At 40.4% G+C, this 21,472-nt stretch overlaps 2 protein-coding genes across 3 annotated transcripts in view; one reads left to right on the plus strand and one right to left on the minus strand.

Annotated features, from left to right (window-relative positions):
• Positions 1–6,322, plus strand: part of ATF7IP (activating transcription factor 7 interacting protein) — an 81,146-nt gene extending 74,824 nt beyond the window's left edge. For both annotated transcript variants that reach the window (XM_015570171.1, XM_015570172.1), the window contains one exon: positions 1,808–6,322. In XM_015570171.1, coding sequence (XP_015425657.1) covers positions 1,808–2,227 — 420 coding nt within the window. In that variant the 3' untranslated portion in view covers positions 2,228–6,322. The remainder of the gene's footprint in view (positions 1–1,807) is intronic.
• Positions 6,323–7,253: 931 nt separating this feature from the next.
• The window catches only part of PLBD1 (phospholipase B domain containing 1), a 56,762-nt gene continuing 42,543 nt past the window's right edge, over positions 7,254–21,472 (minus strand). Inside the window, exons 6-10 of the mRNA XM_015570173.1 lie at positions 14,732–14,932; positions 14,483–14,623; positions 11,102–11,287; positions 10,317–10,423; positions 7,254–7,538 (exon numbers count right to left, since the gene is read on the minus strand). Coding sequence (XP_015425659.1) covers positions 7,356–7,538; positions 10,317–10,423; positions 11,102–11,287; positions 14,483–14,623; positions 14,732–14,932 — 818 coding nt within the window. The 3' untranslated portion in view covers positions 7,254–7,355. The remainder of the gene's footprint in view (positions 7,539–10,316; positions 10,424–11,101; positions 11,288–14,482; positions 14,624–14,731; positions 14,933–21,472) is intronic.

Here is a 21,472-nt window from a genome sequence, read left to right on the forward strand (position 1 = left end):
TCTACTTCTTCAGCTTTCAATTTTTATCTATTTAAGTTTAAATTTTTTTCTCTCTAACTTTATTTTAACTTTTCAATTGAGATTATACCTTTTTCCAGACATGTTTGAATTTTTTTCCATTAGGCATAAGAATTTCAGCAGATTTATATTCCTTGACATTATTCAGCATATCCTTTCTGAGTTCTTCCTATGTACATGTTTCTGGTACTAAGTTTTGAGAAAGCATGGGAATTAAAAAGATGGTATCAGACTATCACAGAATTCACTGTTTAATATATGCAAATTATCCATTTAATAAAATATATATTAAAACAATTTTTGTTAAATGAATTTCATTCAAGAAAATCTTATTTCATGACTTCCAATTTAAAGTCAGTGAGCATGCCTGGCCAGTTCTTCAATGGTTAGAGCATCAGACTGGGCATGGAAAGGTGTTGGGATCAATTCCCAGTCAAGGGCATGTACCTGGGTTGCACCAGTTCACTCCCTGCCCCTAGTCAAGGTGAGTGTGGGAGGCAACCAATTGATGTGTCTCTCTCCCATTGATATTTCTCTCTCTCCCTCCCTTCCTTCCATTCTCTCTGAAAAGCAATAGGAAAAATATCCTCGAGTAAGGATTAACCAAAAAAAAAAAACACACCAAAATACCACTTTCCTAAAGCCAGTGGAATAATGATGTTTCACTAGAAAGAAAGAAAAAAATCACTTAATATCCCTATTTCCTGGCTCTCACTTGAATCTTTTTTGGAAATATTATCACTGTAATCTTAAAACCCAAATATAATAATACTAATGTCCAATGTTAGATAAGTGAATTTGTCTTCTTAAGCTTAGTATTAATCTTTCTCATTATCTAGATTTAACCTACCTTTCGAAATTTATCTTTTCTTCTTCACATACCCTATGTCTGAGTAAAAAGTTATCACTGGTTTTTGCCCATAAATCCCGCATGCCTTTGCTCATGCTTTACCTATTGGCAGAATGGCACACAACTTTTTCTATATTTCTAAATACCCTGTTTCAGGATCTAATTTAAATGTCACCTATTTCATTTAGCCTGATCAAAAGCATAATGTACATTCATTATTAAATGTGCTTATTTGTTATTTGTAAGAATATGCTAGTGTTTATATGGAAAAACAGCTTTAAAATGGAAGTAGAGTTAAATACTCAAATTTTCTATGGTAGACTGACACACATAATATTTTATTTTTAAAGTTTTTAAAAAAATGTTACTGATTTTTGAGAGAAAGGAAGGGAGATGGAGCGAGAGAAAGAAACACTGACGTGATAAACATCAATTGGTTGCCTCTCATACATTCCCCAACCGGGGATCAATCCCACAACCTGGGTATGTGCTCTCACTGAGAAGCGAACCACAACCTTTTGCAGCACAAGATGACGCTCAACCAAGTGGGCCACACTGGCCAGGGACACATAATAATATTTTAAAATGTTACATTGTACTGAAAAAAGAAGCTGTAGCATACAGAATTAAATTATACATTATTTTGTTAGAAGTAGATGATTATTTCAATCTGTCAAGATGATGTTCCATCAGCAAGGGCTTTTATTTCCCAAGGAAAACTCTGTAGGTCTGGAAAGAATAGCAGGGGTTACCTCAGCATCATTGTTTGGGGTACAGTTGGTTACAGCTCACCAAATAAAACGTGCCAAATATTTGGTATTTCCCTGTATTTTGATATAAAATGTTCTCAGTAAGTCACCTCTAGGATGTCTTAGTTCTAATTCTCAAAAACAGCCCTTTGTGTGGTCATTATAAATCAACATGGCTCTTCTTGGTTAGGAGCCCCCACGCCCTGTGCACCCAGCACCCTTACCAGAAGCCCCACAACCACCGCGCCTGCCCCCAGAAGCTGCCAGCACATCTCTGCCTCAGAAGCCGCACTTGAAGTTAGCACGAGTTCAGAGTCAAAATGGCATTGTACTGTCATGGAGTGTCCTGGAAGTGGATCGAACCTGTGCCACTGTTGACAGCTACCATCTCTATGCTTACCATGAGGAGCCCAGTGCCACTGTGCCCTCACAATGGAAAAAGATTGGAGAGGTAAAGGCACTTCCTTTGCCAATGGCATGCACTCTGACCCAGTTTGTATCTGGCAGCAAATACTACTTTGCCGTACGGGCCAAGGATATTTATGGACGTTTTGGACCTTTCTGCGATCCTCAGTCAACGGATGTGATCTCTTCTTCCCAGAGCAGTTAAACCTTGGACCCTTTCTCTCTTCTTCTTTGAAAAGTTCCACTTTTTGGTCTTATTTTAATCTTGTGCATGATACCCATTGTAAAAATCTACATTGTGCGAGATTTCTTGGACAGATGTGTATATACACTACGTTTGTTTATAATCAGAGAATAAAATAAACTTAGCTCATAAAGCAAGAACCTTTTCCTGAACAATTCAAGCTTCAAGGTTTTGAAATGTAAATGTGCATTTTCCTTTAGTCTTGAGGCTGGGGAATAATATGTTTGGGTGTTTGTGTGGTTTTATTTTTTTCTATTTATATATGTTTGTTGCAGTGGAATCTCCCATTTTCATTCTCAAATTACCTCTCTTCTAGCATAAAGTAGAGCAAAGCATCTGAGGTATGTAACTGGCATGATTGTATTTCTAAGGGATCTGTAGTTTCATAGTTAAATGATTTAAACAGAATCTAAACAAAACCCAAAGGGGAAAAAAAAAAGCAAAATGGTTAAAGAGCTTAAAATAGGTTAATTTGCACACAGGAAAGGATCTGTTTTATCTTTTGTTGTCTCTTCTGGGTTGTTAAATAGGCGAAAACATCTAAATGGCCCCTCCCTTTTCTAATCTTACTTTTACATTTATTTTGTGCCTTAAACATTAACTGCAAAAATAAACATGGCCATTTGTCCATTGTTGTTTCTTTCCTTTCAGCTTTTAGCCCTTCATTTTTCCTTTATCTCCGCAAAATATAGAACACTCCCTCAAGTAAATGTTAAAACAAGGCTTTTATACATATTCTCATCAGTGGCATTACTATATCTAACTCCAAAATTTTCACTTGCTATTTTCTCCTAAGAATATAAATGCTTTTATTTTTGGTCACCATTTAAATTTACTTTATGTAAAGTAGACCAAGAGAAGACCGAACTGTGTAAGAAACTTTTCCTACAAAAATTTCAGTATCTGTGCTCACACGGTGTCAGAAATTATGAAAGCAATTATAGTTTATCACCCAAAGCATAATATTCTTTCAAAGGAAATAGTCAAACTTACAAAATACAGTGAGTTAAAATATTAAAGGGAAAGATACATTATCTCTTTATTCTTGTATCATTGTTCCTTTTGTTAACTTTTAACTTTGTTTTGATGGTGCCAAGTTTTGTGTAATTTATCCTATGTCAGCTTTGGATAGAATTCAAAGCATATCCTTTGGGGTCAGTTTATGTAACAATTAGATATGACTTAGTTCTCTGTTCCTCTTCAAAGTTAATCAAAGTCAGCTTAGGTGTCCTGCATTTTCAATACGAGTGCGAGCTCTATTGGTATCAGATAGTTGAGTGTAGATAGTGTAGGACAGGACTTCCTGGGTACACTTGGGGATGAGAGTACGGTTGGGAATATTTTTAAAGGAATTAATGGAGTTCGTGAAATAATTTATCATCTTCCCTTATCATATTTGAATTCATATTTGTACCTTCTCAAATTATACCTCCTGAAATTATAGGAGGGAGCAATCCTCTCCATTAATGCTTTGTTTGCCACATTGGTGGCTTGAAACTGGAAGCATTCTAGTTGTAAAGTCTTTAAATAGACTTTCACCAGTCAGTGTATGTCATGTTATGTGTGAATTTTGGTTGATGCTGAAGAAAGCCTACAGGTTGCCAAATTATAAATGCTCCAAAACCTTCCTTTCACTTTCAGAAAATAAGGCCACAATGAGAATTAAAGTTTCCATGAATCAAATTTGCCAACCATGTAGCTATTACTCGTTCTAGGACTAATGACGATGGTAAAGAAGTTGCCAATGTCATGCCAATGAAAATTTCGAAAGGGAGGTAGATGTATATGAATACCTATCGATACCTGCATGTATATATGTTTCTACCTGCCGTGGATGCAACATTGATTATGTGCTCAAGGTCATTCCTGTCTACAGAATAGAAAGCTCATGTTCAAAATTGTTCTTTATTGGCCTTTTTTTGGTCATGTGATAACAATTTGCCTACCTAGCCTTGAAATGGTTCCCTTGGTGAATGTTTCTATTTATAGTCACTAATCCCTTTTTGAAAGAGTTTTTGTAGCACTATATAATCCTGTGAAGAAAGCCCAGTAGAATGCAAATATTTCATTATTTTAGTGTATACTGTGTTTTCTGTCAAAAAAAAATTTTGAACAGTAACCTTAAAAAATATTTTGCTACAGTATAATAACTTTTTATTCCTGATGGTGGGAGGAAGGTACAAAGAAATATTGTAATTATTTGAGGAAAAAGCATATTATAAATTGGCCTCCACAAATTAGTCTGACATGGGATTTGTAGGCAACAGCAGCAATATTGGATTAACTGAAAGGTGGTAGGCTAGAACTCTAGTCATTTATTTGGGGCAGGTTTTAATGTTGATGGACACTTTTTATTCAGGAGAGAGAATGGAAGATTCAGCTAGAAATAGCTACTGATTACAGATTTTTTGTAGCAGTTCGCACCCCATGATACCTTTTTTATTTTGTTGTACCTTTTCACAAAGTATTACAAATAAGCTTGTTTATCCCATTTTGGGAATGCAAGTTTACTAAATTTTTTAGCCTGACAATACTTGTGTTAAATGTCACTTTATTGGAAATCCTGGAAATTTATGAAATTTCAACCCAAAATTGTTATGTGGCGTTTAAAGGTAACAATGATGTTTGTTACTCTTTACTTTGTTAATTTTCGCCTTATTTAAGGTGTGAGTAAGCCTCTTTCCAAAATTGTTATTGCCAGTAAATTTATAAATTACATATAAAGATAACATGTTATTAACAGTTAACTTGATGAGGTAACTATATCCCTCTATTTCTCTGGACTCACTTTTTAAAATATGCAGAATACTGTGTACTGTTTAACACAGTAGAAGTCAGTGAGAAGAGTAAAGAGAGCTTTCTTCCTTGAAAGATACTTACTGGGGTACCATTTGCCTCACAGCGAGATGTTCCCCACTCTCCCCACCCCCAGTGTCAGGTAAATGAAAGGTTTATTTGAAAAACAAGTACTAGAGCAAGGAGCTTAGAATCTTAGGGGTACATTTCTACAGAACTCCTTAGGTGGGCTGCACCATACAGAATTCTCTTACTGTATTGCATAAGTGTTAGCTAAGTTTTTGTTCTCTTTTGGTTATATTTTCTGAATTATTTATGCAACAAGGTGAGTGTTAATATTGCATGACATGCATTTATCTTGTTCCACGAATTTCTCAGTACTATACAAGATTAACAAAATAATGCCTGTGGTATCGTCCTCTCTTGCTTTTATACATGTGATCTTAGCACTGTTAGAGTACTGCAAAAACCTTGGGTTATTTCAGTATCTTATGATTCATTCATTATTTTATTATTGGCCAGTTGTTATTGGCCTGTTTTATTCTAATTTCCAGAAAAATCATGTCTCAGTATTAGATTACTGCAAATAACTTTATCTAAAACCAATGTATGATTCTGCCTTCCTTCCTGGGCAAATGATGTGTCCAGTCCTCCCACCCCACCTCTCCCTTTTTTTACATTTTGGGACAAAGGAAAAGATTAGAACAATTCTTATGAGGTGTTTTGTTAGTGTGGTAGACTTACGTAATTCCTAAAATCTGTTTCTCTTGAGCCAGCCAATGGGGAGGAATAGGACCATACAAATAGTTTTATCATGCTAAATAAGTTTTTTAATTTGTAGAGTCAGCTAAATACCAAGCATTTATATTTAAATGCTGTCTTTTTTATTTTTGTTTTATTTTGTTTGTAAATAAGGTAACTGGGCAATCAAACACCTTTTGGAAATCTTGGCTTTAGTATTTCATCAGCCATTTCAAAGTTAATATAAAAATACTTTGTAGGAAACTTGCATTCTGATTTTTCTTTATTGCAGTTGAAAGTGTAAATAATAAGACAATGTTAAGATCTTCCTAATGTCTCATATAAACCAGCTATAGCAAGTTGTCCTATTTTTATTAGGTTTTAAAGGTTTTTGTGGTTTTTTTTCTTTTCTAAATGTACAGTAGACTGGTGTCTGTTTAAGTGTTAACTGTAGTGGGATTTGTCCAGCAAGCCTGAAATTTATACTTTGAAATAAACTATGGGTTTTTAACATTCTGAGTACTCTGATTCATTCTGATTATTCTTGCCCTTTGTGTTTGTTTCTTTCGAAAGTCTCTCACTTTGTTAAGGATCACTCATTAGACTGTACAGTATGGTTTATTTAGCCTAATTGACAATACCACAGCACTAAAAGTACACACAGTTCTCAAACTTTGAAAGAAAAGCTATTACACAGAGTTGCTCTCAGATGAGATGTGCTGCTTTTCAGTAATGGGAGACAACATTAAGGTTTCCATATTGTGTGCCTAGCCTCCACCACAAAAAGACTCAACTGATACCTGTTAATGCCAGAAATATCACTCCCTGCATTTCTGCAAGAGGCTCCATTGGAAACACAGCTCCACCTTTCCTTTGGGCTTTGTCACTAAGTATATCCAGCCAGGGAAGGAAGGGGGAAAGAGCATGGGGGAGCACAGGTTCTTAGGGGCCAGGCCTGAAACAGGCACTCATGTCCGATTCCACTGACAAGAACTCGTCATGTGGCACAACTACCTAAGGGAACCTGGGATGTGTGGTCTGTGTGGCCAGGCATAAAAGAATATGGATTTTGATGAGTAAGGGAAAAGGTTCTGCCATACCCTCTTTTTAAAAAATATATATTTTTATTGATTTCAGAGAGGAAAGGAGAGGGAGAAAGAGAGAAACATGGATGATGAATGATAATCATTGATTGGCTGCCTCCTGTATGCCCCCTACTGGGGGTTGAGCTTGCAACCTGGGCATGTGCCCTTGACCAGAATCAAACCCAGGACCCTTCAGTCCACAGGTCGAAGCTCTATCCATTGAGCCAAACCAGCTAGGGCTGCCATACCCTCTTGTATATAAGTTTGTATGCTGAATTCTAGTATTGTTAATCATATGTAATGTTTCTTCTTCAGTGAATGCTTATTAACTACACAGTCAACAGTGGGGAATGACAGTAACAGACTAAATTTAATATATTTTATTAAACCTAATTGTGAATGGAAAAACATAGCTAAAATAGTGCCTTTGGTATCTTATTTGCAGCCTTCTATTTTCTTATCGCCCTTCATTTTATGTCAGGTTTCAAAATTGGCTTCATGGTAATAAAATCAAAGTTGTAGGCCTCTGGCATGCCCTCATGGAGAGTGTTGTTGAACCGCTTCCAGTGAAAAACAGGGAGGCCACCTTGTACTGTGGGGCCACTAATGGCGTGTGCTGTGTACTCTAATGCTAGGTACATATCTGCCACCTGGAGAGAAAGAGGTAGACATTTTAGAAAAACAATTTGGAAAAAAAATGGACTAAATCCCTATTTTTTCTCCTCCGCCTCCAACCCATTTCCAAAGTCACAATATTAGCCCCTTTAAAACAAAATCTTGCCAACTTCCACAATCTGCTATTCTGTCTTCATTTGGCATTCACATATGAATTGAATAGTGGGAGGGTATTAGCAATGTAGCCAAAGTGTGAGATCTGTAATCAACTACTCATAATCAAAATTCTAGCTCCAAAATTTATTAAAAAATAACCTCCATATGGCTCAGTTTTCTCAGCTGTAAAGTAGGCTGATAACCCTACTTCACAGAAGGGTTGTCATGAGGTTTAATGAAAGTAAGTGCTTGGTGCAGTGCCAAAAAAATATTTCTCAATAAAAGTTTTATTAATCAGTACAGTAGCAAGTTATAAAGTGGAGCTCAATATCAAAAAATGCCCATGGTTCTCAAAAACACCTAAACAATGGATAGCAGCAGTTCTTAACCTTAGAGGGGAAAGAAGAAAACGTCTCATAACTTAGGATTTTTCCTATATTCAGAATGGCTCAAGAGAAATGTTTTTAAAGTATATCCTCAACAGAACTTTTTTTTTGATGAAAAATTGGCAGGTGTTTCCAGAAGAAAGTAAAATCTGACAAATGGCTGGTCAGCTTGGATTCTAGGCAAGGCAGCAGAGGGTAATTCTCTGTATATTCTGGAATGGATATAAGATGTTACACACTTCACTGAATGTTTGCAAATGCCATAAAAAATAAATACAAAAACATTCATTGGGGCTTCATGTGTGCCAAGTACTGTATCCACTAATTTTCCCCCTTTTAATTGAATTTATTGGGGTGATCCTGGTTAACAAAATTTATATAGGTTTTAGGTACACAGTTCCACAACTCATCTGTACACTGTATTGTGTTCACCACCCCAAGTCAAGTATCCTTCTATCACCATTTATCCCCCCCCCCCCATACTCTCCTCCCCCTGGCAATTCAGTGTTGTTCTTGTCCATGAGTTGTTTTTTTTTCCTTAATCCCTCTACCATGCCCCACCCAGTCCTCCAATACTCCTCCTCTCCAACAGCTGTCAGCCTGCTCTGTTTGTATCTATTTCGCTTGTTCATTTTGTTCATTAGATTCCACTATTTACTTATTTATTTGCATTTCATAACATATTGAGAGTCATTAAGGCTAAAGTTTTGCCATTATCACATACCTATAATGTAGGGGGAGCTGGAACTCAGGCTATTCTAAAGCATCTCCTATTTAGGCTTTAGGCTGATAGGAGAAAAAAAAAAGTGTGGGGGGGGGGTTGGGGGGGGCTGTTGACATTCTTACAGATTCAGAGCTGAAGATACAACAGTTAACTCTTCTCACAAATTTCTTCCAGAATTTAGGACTGGAGTTGCAAATGAAAAGACATGCCCAAACCAAAAGTACAAAAGGATGTGGTAAAATGATTCTCTCCACCAACTAAAATAACTAGCTTACCCCCTTGGATCTCCCAAACCCAGGAGTATCCAGGTAAATTTTTCAACAACTAACTCTCTGAGAGGAAAAAAAGGCCCTGATTTGTAATGTTTGCTGATTTCCAGGGTGTAAATACTCACACCATGGCTGAATTCAGGCTATCAACAGAGTCAACTGATTTTAACAACTGGTCCTCATATCTATATGAGCTATTTCAGACCACCACTGCAAACATATTACTTATAAGATACATTATAGCACTTACCAATTCTAGCATGCTAAAAATTAAAAATCCTTTAATGATTTTGTGCCTGGTCCAATACTTGTTCCTTCAGCTAAATTAAATTTCTACTTAATGTAAAATCACACTGCTCTCAATATATTCTTTGGACTTTGGGCCAGTCTGGAAAACTTTAGACATCCACATTATTACCACCAATATCATCATGATGTGTACATTTTCAAATAACCCACTAAGTACTGTTCTAAACAGTCTATAGATATTAAATGTTCTTCTCTACAGCCATATGAGGCAAGTACTGTTACTTCCATTTTACAGATGAGGAAGCAGAAGCATTATAAGATTATGTGATTTACTATTTAACAGTTAACTGCCACATGTCCAAAATGGAAACCATCCCCACATGCCATGATATTTTGAATTGAATTTAAAAAATCAATTTGCAATGAATATCTATATATATAAAAGGCTAATATGCAAAGTGTCTCCTTGGGAGTTCGACTGGGAGACTGGGAGTTTGATCACTCACTATGACGTGAGCTGACCACCAGGGGGCAGCGCGGAGCGAAGGAAGGCCCTGGCTGGCAGCCGGAAGGCCCTGATTGGCCCTGATTGCTGGCCAGGCCTAGGGACCCTACCTATGCATGAATTTCGCACAAGGCCTCTAATTATAAAAATAAATATATTACTCACAATTCGGGTGTTATTGAATATTTTCAGCTGAAAATTCTCACGAAAAATTATTTTAAAGTTAGTCAGGGCTGCCACTTAGAGAAAACATTTTTTTTTTTTTATAGACGCATGTGGTGTGTGGGGAAGGTCCACCGCTTGCTCGACAGATGCTTATGGCGTACAATGGGTTAAGTGGCAGAGCAGGGACTTGAAGTTAGGCAATGGCACCCATCACCAGAATATCTGAAAAAGGTGAACCCTGAATCAAGTAATGGGTAGAAACATTGTTGTGCTCTATGACACCAAAACCTTTGCAGCTTTGCCTTTAAATAGGTGTAGGTGCTGGTGGAAATTAAATTCAAAAGTCAGTAGCATGTTACCTTTGTATCATAGCAACCTCCAGGACTTGGGTCATATGGATTCAGATCTTCACGGCAGCAGATGGTGTTGCACGGATCACCTTTACTGTAAGGATCCTTCTCATAATCTAGGAAACAGAGATTGGGACAAGAGTGAGCACAGACTATTCTGAGGTAACACGGATCCACAATAAATTTTTTGGACCTTTTAAAAGCTAGATAATGAGTGAGGCCTCTGCAGCCCAGTGTGCTCCCGGATACAGAAGTCTCCTTTGGCTTGTACTAGGAAGAGGCAACTGTAAGTTTCCTGCTCCAAGCCCAGCCTGTTCTCAAGAACCTTGCACAGTGAAGAGTGGATGAAAGATTAACAGGATAAATGTGCATCAATTTTTTTTCACAAAATAATTACAAATTTGATTTTGATACTGTTAAATAATAAAGTATTTATGAATAATTTTTGCTTTATTGGCTGCTTTTGTCCTTGGGAGGAAACCTGTGTTTGGGGGATGGGAGTGATAGTAAAAAAAAAAAAAAAAAGTACATCTTACGGGTTTTTCTGTGTTTCACATATAAGTTTTCAATTAAAAAAAAATCTATAGAATCTTTCCCCTGTCATTTTATGAAGGTGGACAAAATTTTATTTGTTGAGTATAAAATATGTATAATACGAATTGAATACAAAATACTTAATTCATTAACTTCTTATAATTCCTTCTAGTACAGAGATAATAAACTTACATGGATTCTTTATCCATGGGGAAGAAAAGGAGTTTTGAAGAATGATTCCTGAGAAATGTGCTACGTACTGTTGTATCGCATGATATATTTCATGGATGCCATGTCAGTCACTGTTCCTTGGTCACGCCGGAAGATTTTGGCTCGTGGAGCCAGATCATAAGAGTAGTCCAAACCCAGCTTCTGAACTAACAATGGATAGCCACTCCAGTTGTAGATTTTTTCATGAAAAGGAACGTTGTAGGAAGGCCAATATCCTGATTGGAATGGAAGGGAAGGAAGAGTAGGATTGACAAGGGAGGGAGACAGAAAAGGAAAGAGAGGGAACAAAAGAAATGTTATGGTAGTTTCTTTTGAAACCTGGCATAGGTGTGTAATTACATGATATTGATATTATATAAAAAATAAAACTTTGTGAACCCTGGCAGTCAAACCAATCATTATAATTTACAGAATTGGTATACCTCTAGATTATTCCATTAGGGGGAAAGAGCACCAGAATTCTGTGGTTTTCACCCAAAATTCTTAAAGCAACCTCTTAACCAGGAAATAACCTTAGCATTTATAGAGCAAAATGAAGTATAACACCAAGTGGTCTGGGGAGCTCATTTCAGTGGACTTGGTTAGTGAAATGCCAAAAGATGGTTTCACAATGTGGTCCAAATAGGGAATATAATATGCCAGGAAAGTGGAGGAACAAAGTGCTGGGGATCAGAAAACCTGGATGGATTCTAGGCTCAGGACTGAACAGCTAGGTCTTAGGCAGTTAATTAACATTGGTTTTTTGTTTGTTCTTTGTTTTCATTTCCTTTTTTTAGCAGTGGGAGGGAAAAGGAGAGTCAGTAATATGAGAGGAGTGGAGATGATCTTTAAGGTTCCAGTAGGCTTTCAACTCCTTTGACTCTAAGCCAGCAGTTCTTAACCTGTGGATCGCGACCCCTTTGGGGGTCGAACAACCCTTTCACAGGGGTCGCCTAAGACCATCGGAAAACACACATATAATTACATATTGTTTTTGTGATTAATCACTATGCTTTATGTTCAATTTGTAACAATGAAATTGAGGATCACCACAACATGAGGAACTGTATTAAAGGGTCGCGGCATTAGGAAGGTTGAGAACCACTGCTAGGCATTCAGAAAGGCTCAGCTTCATTCAAAACTGGGAAGTGTGCCAAGGCCACTAGTCACTAAGCATCAAACATGTGACACAACCATAGTAAAATCATTTCAGGAACATCCCAGATTATACTGGCCTGGATGATCAGTCAACATAGGGACATCACCACTCAGAGATTTGTCTTTGGAGGCCTGCTGTTACTGTCAGGCTCTTAAGAGCTGGATGGACCAGCCTTCAAGGTCAGACCTCGAGGGTCTCAGTTTCGAATTGTCATGCTAACCAAGTAACCAACTAATGATTTAACTTCTCCGGTGACTTTTTCTTCCCCAAAAAGGATGTAGGTCTACTACCTGGTAGTGTCGTATCTGCTTGGCAATGGAAGTTTCCACCTTAATTCTGCTTTATGCATATAGTGTACACGTCATTGATGTGAGCCATTACTGCTGAGATGGCTCACTCCAGGTGTCATTACAAAGTTGTTTTGGGGACCTGGGAAACTGAGGACCAGGCCATGATCCCCAGTGTCGATACCTTATCTTGGTTCTGTACCTACTCATCCGTCAGCCCATCTATTTCAATAGTTTCCTAATTGATCTCCTGTCTTCTCTCTGATCTCCAGTCTACCCTTCCTTTTCAGAAGCGTCCGTGTCCTAAAGCATAAAGGCTAAACTGCTTAGCAGGCTATACAAGGCTGATATTTTCCCGATTACCTATCTTACATTTCATAGCCTTTCCTTTGGCTATCTTAAGCTAATAGTTTCTCAGTCACACCAGTTCTCACGCTTCATTTGCTTGACCCTTCCCCTTGTCAAATTAGTGAGCTCCTGTTTGGGCTTTAAACCCCCAGTCAAACATCATCTTCAGTTTCATTTATTCAACAAATATTCAGCGAGGACTTAATTGTGTGTGCTCATAAATCCAGCAATGTGCTCAAGAATTTACAAGAATTTTCTCAATCTTTTTTACAACCCTGTGAATTATAAAGGTTTACTCTTGGGGGCCAGATGTGTTTCAGAATTCAGGGTTTTTTTTTTTATATTTTAGAACAGCAATGGCATGCATATATTAGATATGGCATTGCAGTCTCTGTGGGAAACACCTAGTATTCAAAGAGTGATCTTCCGCACTTAGCTGGTTTGACTCAGTGTAAAGAACGTCCGCCTGTGGACTAAAGGGACCTGGGTTTGATTCTGGTCAAGGGCATGTACATTGGTTGCAGGCTTCTCCCCAGCCTGGGCCCTGGTCAGGGCAGGAAGCAACCAATTGATGCGGTTCTCTCACATCCATATTTCCTTCTGTCTTTCCCTCTCTCCCACTCTCTCTAAAAGATCAATGTAAAAATATCCTCGGGTGATAATTAACACACACACACACACACACACACACACACAGTGATCTTTCTGTAGCCTAATATATAAACAGTCTCTCTAGAGAAGAGGGAACAAAGATATAAATATACGGTTCAAGCTTTTGCTTCCAAATAAGTTCAGATCAGGTCATATTTTGCTATCAAGTGATTAGGGACCCCCGACTCCCCCCCCCCCCCACAAAAAAAAACAACAACAACAAAAACAAAACACAAACAAACCTTGGTTTTAGAGTTTTGAGATTTTGAGAATTCAAAATTATAAATTTGACTCTGGACCTGTCCCATTACTGTCATGTTTTGCAGATGAAGAAAATGAGACTTGGAGAGAGTGAATAGTTTGCCTGAGATTCTGAGGAGCAGAGATTCACATCGAGACAGTGTGACTCCAAAACCCGGGCTTCAACATCTGTGCTACGTTCTTGTCCTCCAGAACCACCTCCCTTGACTCCTCCCACTGATAACGGCTCCTTTGGTTTCACCCCTGGGGTTTGTGAAATCTTTAGTTAAATCTGTTTTTCATCGTTCTTTGGTGTCTGGGTGCTAGCTAAAATGGCTGCTTTCTGTCCCTTGCTTCCCTACCAGATTGTGAGTTCCTAAAGGTCAGGGATTTTCTACCTGCATCTGTACTTTTCTAGTTCCTGGGCCAGCATGGTGCTCCCATAAATATTCACTGAATTGAACTAAAAGCTTAACTCAGGAACCCAGGAGAGGAGGTAATATTAGAACCATGACAGTCATAAGATGGTGAATGCCTGGTCACTTAAGAGTTCGAGGTGCAGGTTTTATACATTGTGCTGAATCTGGAAATTCTTTCCCAGTGAAACTAGCAGTGGCATTCCCATCCTTTCTTCCCCAGCACACGCTCCTCCATCATACACTCACACACCACATGTTCCCCACCATTTATACACACACACACATACACACTCATCATCCTTCCTACTTCTACTATGAAGAAGATACCTTTCCGTAGAACATCAGTTTGTTCAGAATATTCTACATATGAAGGAATTTGCTCCACAACGTACAGAGTGCCTGCGTCAAGGCTGTGCCTCAGCTTTACCTTCTTTAGGTCCAGGACCATGTACTGATTGTTATAGGTGCCTGAAAAATGGGAGAGACAGGAAGCAGGGTATGGGTATGGCTTTACTGGTTAACTCGAAATCCAAACATATGTACATTCCTGAAAAGGTACTCTGCAGGGCTGCTTACCAGAGTTGTACTTTGAAAATATCTCTGCCCACTGCTTGCCATTACTGGCCATCATATTGGCCACACGGACTCTCTGCCAGGCCAGCAGAGCCTCGGGTGTCACAAGCTTTAGTAGGGTTTTATTATACACGCTGTTGGTGGTCTGCAGCAGTACCAAACCACTGCTAAGAATGTAAAAGTCGTCCAGAGACACTAAAAACCCTGCAGGAGAGACAAGTCGGCAAGTCAGCATACACACACGTGAAATACTTAGCCACCGTTATTAGCAAAGAGCTTCAGATACGTGATGCACGTTGCAAAGAATATCAGTTGTTATTACCCTTGACCTGCAGTAGCCTCTCCCAGAATGGGTCACCTCTGTAGTAGTTATTTAACTGCTCCTTATAAGCATGCCATTGGACCCCACCCCTGGATTCCACATTGACATTTTTTTGATTTTATGATTTGTGATGACAAAAATATATTAAATCGGGAATATTCCAATTTCCCATAACACTGAACAGAAATAGATGCCCACTTGCTAGGATTTTTGCAGGACAACTTCCAATTGTGGAGGGATATAAACAGGGTTCATTGTTGGATTGTAAGAATATGGATGCCGCCTTTCTTCTCTTTCTGCTTCTTTGTATTTCCAAATTTTACATAAGGAGTCTAAGTGACTTTTACAAATAAAAATCTACATTTATAAAAGTGAACATGGTTTTGAACACTCTGGGTCAATGCTTTTTATAAACGATGGAGGCAACACAAAGCTCATGGAAGCCACAAGTCTTTTTTTAAAGACCTGTTTTGTACTTTATACCACAATCAGTGTGGTGACGATCAGGGAATACCAGATGCAGCTGTAACAAGGAGAGAAGATATATTGTCATCAGCCGCTAACAGTGATAACCAACTCATTGCTAAACCATCATGAGAGAAGGGCCCAAGCGAGAGTGAGAAGCTGGGTATAGGCTCCTCTAGAGCTTCACAAACCTCCACACTTTGATACTTACCACTTCTGTCACATGATTACTACTTGTTTACATCAGAGTTTTCCTTAAATCAACTCTCTTTCAAACTTAAAATATCTAGCCTTGTCACATCTATAATAATAAAAGGATAATATGCTAATTAGACCGGACGTCATAACGAATGTCCTTCCTGATGACGCTGGGGCCGGAGGGAAACCAGCTGAGTCCTAGGTGCCTACTGGTGGCTGGAGGAGGGAAGCCTGGGTCCCGGGTGCTGGAGGGAGGCCAGTGCCAGCAGCTGGGGGAAGGAAGGCCTACTCTTGCACGAATTTTTGTGCATCAGGCCTCTAGTATAATAATATTTAGGGAACGATGGGTTTAATGAAACAAATTCATTTCTACTAACATGCCCAAAACACTTGTCCATGAACCACTTAATACCACCTCACCAGCACTATTCATGCCACACACTCAGCAACAAACACTAATGTAGTCCGATGCTTTCACATTTGGGCAGAGCAAAATGAGACTCAGAGAGGTGGGGGCATCTATTCAAGATCAAACAGCCACCTCCTGTCAGACCTAGAATGCAGATCCTGCATCCCGGCCACTGCTCTTCAACTAAGCCTGAACACCTGTGCTCAGCCTCATGGCCCTTCCTCTTCTGGCTTAGTGAAGGCTGGGGGCGGGGGTGAGGGGGGGAGGACACAGCTTCTCGGAGGAAGTGGACCTGGAACTAAGCATTGACCAGGTAAAGAGCAGTGAGCATTACAGGTAGGAACAGTAAATATGAACAAAGGGGTATAGTAGGAATAGATACGGCATGGAGAGTGGGAGGTGGGGGCAAAGAAACATTAGAAATACAGCTGGGTCGTCATTCACTCAGCAAACACCTGGATAGGTACGGTGGAGTCAAATACAGGGGTCACCTGAAGCTAAAAGTAAGACTTCAGAGCATGAATTGGGAGCCTGAAGGCCACATTTTCAGTATTATCACTAATCAATTTGCCACTTCTCATTTTGCCTCTGTTCCTTAATCCCTTCCTCTGATAACCTGGGGCTAAGTAATGTCATTCAGCTCTCACAGTCTGATTTTAATTTCTGAGTAGGAAAGTGACATGTGGACAGCAGTCTCCAACTAACTCATCTGAGCCTCCACAAGGCTGTACAGAAGTTCGTAAACAGGAGAGAATGTTGCTCACTCCAGGTGGTATAAGCCTGGATGGCAGGCACCCCTGAATGGATTTTAATGGGCAACCCCTCTGGGAAGATACAGCCTGGACATAGGATGCATGGCTTCACAAGTAAAATGTGCAGAGGTTTCAATGACCTTTCCTTTACCTCTTGGGCTGGGGTTGTTGCCCAGTGTTTACTAAGCTGTACAACCATATTTGGCAGCCGCGAGAACGCTCTCTAAGCAGAAAATGCTGTATTTCTGCATGATGAACTTGCTCATTCACCCCATAGAGAGTGCTACAATCTCTATGGACACAAGAGGGCGAGTGAACAATACTAACATGTAAGGAGTAATCTCATTCAAGAGCAAGACTTGACTAAAGATGGAAAAATGTAGGCCACCCAGAGTTCTAGAACAAAGATGAACTGGCTTGTAAACCTTCTGGTCAAGGAATCCAATTCTATAGTTTAAGGTTTTTTAAAAAGGGAGCCCAGCCAGTGTGTCTCAGGGGTTGAGGGGCAACCCATGAACCAAGAAGTGTCTGGTTCAGTTCCTGGTCAAGGCATGATTTCAAAAAAAGGGAAAAGGCACAGAGAGGGGACCAAGTCCTGAAATACTGCATTGTAAGAGAAACAAATGTTCTTTGTGTAAAATTATATTTTTGCTCATATCTGCAATGGGCAGTTTTGGAAGGTAGACTTTTTTTTATTAAAATTTTTTTCAATTACAGTTTATATTCAATATTATTTTGTATTTGTTTCAGGTGTACAGCATATACTTTACAAAGTGTTCCCCTGATATTTGCAGTACCCACCTGGCACCGTACAGTTATTACAATGCCATTGACTATATTCTCTATGCTGTACTTTACAGCCCCAGGATTATTTTGTAACTACCTGTCAATCCCTTCACCTTTTTCACTCATTCCCCCAACATCCTCCCTCTGGCAGCCAGCAGTTTGTTTTTTCTATGTATAAGTCTGTTTCTGTTGAAAGGTAGACCATTTTAGATCAGGAGAAAGTAAAACACTCCAGTATAAAAGCCACCCTGCCAATAGCATTTCATAGTAAGCTTCTTGCTTACTTTAATTAAGAACTAAAAGGGAATTCTTACAGTGAATAAATCAACTTTCAAGATCAAAAACAAAAAATAAAAATAAAATAACCAAAAAACACGACACCCACTTGAATCAGAAAAGTAAACAGCTACCACTACCTTCTGATGCCACTAGATACTGCTCAGCACAACCCAGAAATGTTTACCCTTAGCCTATCAGTGCACTCAAAATGTACCCATTTGCACACCTCATGCATGAATTGCTCCAGAGCTCCAAAGACCAAAACACACCGCTTTTTTCCAAAAGGGTAGCATCAGCGTTGACCAACGAAGTAAATAATGCACAACGCAGGGTCAGTGATATGACTCATGCTTGTACAAATAGCTGTGCTGCATTTCTGCACTGCTCCCTCTCGCCCATATTCCCTGCAATGAGACTTTGCAGTATCTCCCATCAAGGGGCCTGTTTCCCCATCTCTTAAATCTGGGCTGGATTTGGAACTTGCTTCATCTAACAGAATGTGCCAGTCCTGAGGCTAGCCCTCAGAGACCTTGCACACTTCCACTCACTCTATTGTAACCTTGTTACTGCTGTGCAAACAGCCCAGTCTGCCTGGTCTCCAGGATGAGAGACCACACGGAGGAGGACCAGTCTCTAGCCAGCCAGCCAACCCCAAATGTGCAAGAGTTCCTCCAAGAACAGTAGAGCTGCCCACCAACCCACAGCCAACCACAGATGCAGGGAATATGCCAGTTTACTTCTCTAGAAAGAATCACTTAGCAATCCTGTGGACTCAAACGCAGTAATATTCACATATTGTTTCCAGCCACGAAGTTTTGAAGGTTATTTGTTATAACCTTCAATAGTTAACATACAGTAATAGTAATCCAACTGTACGACATTGCTTTAAAATGCCTTGCTGCCATTTGACTTTAACACAGAGGGATGGGACACTTTGGGAACTCTCTATTCTTCCCTGTTTTTAAAAAAGAAAAGTAACAACTTTGCACCCACTGCTGAACAGGGGCAGTATCACTTCTCAGACCTGTGGAAAGCACCAACCAAGCACTGTGCAACGGTTTCCAGCCCAGAGATGGAATTCCCTCAGGGGCTTTTTTTAAAAAAAAATGATTTCAGAGAGGAAGGGAGAGAGGGAAACATCAATGATGACAGAGAACCATTGATCAGCTAGCTGCCTCCTGCACACCCCACACTGGGGATTGAGTCTGCAACTCAGGCATGAGCCCCAACTGGGAATTGAACCATGACCTCCTGGTTCATAGGTCGATGTTCAACCACTGAGCCATGCTGGCTGGGCTCTCAGGAGCTTTTAAAAAGGTGCAAGCACAGACTGCTCTTCCTGCCCACCTCTGCTCCCTCTGTGTCTCCACAGAACCCCTGTTCTCACATTGCTGTATGTAGCAGGAGAACCTTCTGCTTTCTCACTCTATGAAAAGGAAGCCTGTGGGTGCCCTGTTATCCCAGGACACGAAATCCTTCAGCTGTTTATTTCATCAACTCCGTAATGGACCCATCTTCCCACCTTCCAGAATGGCATTTATTTGCTTCTCTTCTCACCCAAATCCTAACTGGTACCAATCAATTCCCGCTTCTCCTGCCAGTGATTATTCCTCAATCAAGTAAGTATTTTTAAATGTTTTTATTGATCAGAGAGAATCAATTGGCTGTTTCCTGCACTTCCCCTACTAGGGATCGAGCCTGAAACCCAGGTATGTGCCCTGACTGGGAATCAAACCCATGTGACCTCCTGGTTCATGGGTTGATGCTCAACCATTGAGCCACATCAATCAGGCAAGTAAGTATTTCTTGAAGACATTTCTGCTTAATCCTGTGGTAGGAATGTGGTCAATGGAGGATTCATACTATTATGTATTCAAACACAGGAAACCCGTGCTGTGGACTCCAAATGTCCTGCAGGGGTTCCACTACAGGAAAGAATAGGTCTCTTAAAGCTTATATGGAATCAATAGAAGGTGGGCTTATATTTAATCAACATTCTCTTATCATCCACACCAAATTGAAATTTGTTTTTGGCAAGTAATAAATTATTTTATCTACTTTATATTATTATACTAGAGGCCCAGTGCATGCACTGCGGGTAGGGGGTTCTCTCAGCCTGGCCTGTGCCCTTTCACAGTCTGGGAGCCCTCAGGAGATGTCCTACTGATGTCCGAGGGGAGCAGGCCTAAACCAGCAGTCAGACTTCCCTCTTGCAATCTGGGACCACTGGCTCCTAACAGCTCACCTGCCTGCCGGCCTAATCTCCCCTAACTGTCTCTGCCTGCCTACCTGATTGCCTCTAACTGCCTTCCCCTGCCGAGCTGATCTCGCTCCCAAATGCCCTCCCCTGCCAGCCTGGTTGCCTTCAACTGCCCTTCCCTGCTGGCCTGATTTCACCCCCAACTACCCTCCCCTGCCAGCCTGATCTTGCCCCTAACTGCCCTTCCCTGCCAGCCTGATCACCCCTAACTGTCTCTGCCTGCCTCATCACCCTTAACCCCTCCTCTGCCTGATCTCGCCCCCAACTGCCCTCCCCTGCTGACATGGTTGCCCCCAACTGCCCTCCCCTGCTGGCCTGATTGCTCCTAACTGCCTCTGCCTCGGCTCCCACCACCATGGCTTTGTCTAGAAGGAAGTCGGACCCCCCATCTTAGGTTTTCCCTTCATAGTTCACCCAGATTAGGTTCTGATTGGTCAGTTTCTATGCCAGACAGTGTCAAAAGCTCCGCCTCCTAGGCAGCCTTTGGCTCCTCACACTTCACCCAGATTTGGTTCTGATTGGTTGGCTTCTATGCCAGTCAGCATCTCCAGGCCTATCTCTTAGGCCAGAGAAACAGAGGCATGGCTGCTAGTGAAGCTGGGAGAGAAAGAGAGAGGCAACGGCTGATCAACAGCTGCCACTGAGGCTGCACTTCAGACCCTGCCTCTCTCTCTGCCGGCTTCTCTCTGGGCCTAAGCTGCAGCCCCCTCCGCAGTCAGTGCTGGGTCACTGCCCCAGCACCGGCTGCAGTCAGTGCTAGGTCGCCACAGCAACCCAGCACTGACTTCCGGTGTTAGGTCGAGCCTTTGGTCATTACGGACTCTGGCTCTTTATATTATTTGTTTACTATTTTCTATTTCTCCCATAGCATGAAGCTCCCTACTTTTTCTGATCCAAAGGTAAAGGATTTAACATATGGTAGGTGCTCGATAAATCACTATAAAAGAGAAGATGGTGGTGACTAACATTTATTGTGTGCCTACCACACACCAGATACCTTGCTTTAGAAGAATGGATACCATTATTTGATCTTCACAAAAGATTGATTAGATGAGCTATTTTTATGTTTTATTATTATTATTTTTAGACTAGTAGCCCTGCGCAAAAATCTGTGTGCCAGTAGCTTGCCAGTAGCTCGCAGCCTGCTGCCCCACCCTCCTGTAGCTCCCTCTGTCCCCCTGCACCCACCCCATAGCTTGCTGCCCTGCCCCCTCCTGTAGCTCTCTGCTGCCAGCTTGTAGCTCACTGCCCCACCCTCCTGCTGATCCGTGCT

This window comes from Myotis davidii, unplaced genomic scaffold, assembly GCF_000327345.1.
Source record: "Myotis davidii unplaced genomic scaffold, ASM32734v1 scaffold205, whole genome shotgun sequence".
In the NCBI taxonomy this organism is placed as follows: domain Eukaryota; kingdom Metazoa; phylum Chordata; class Mammalia; order Chiroptera; family Vespertilionidae; genus Myotis; species Myotis davidii.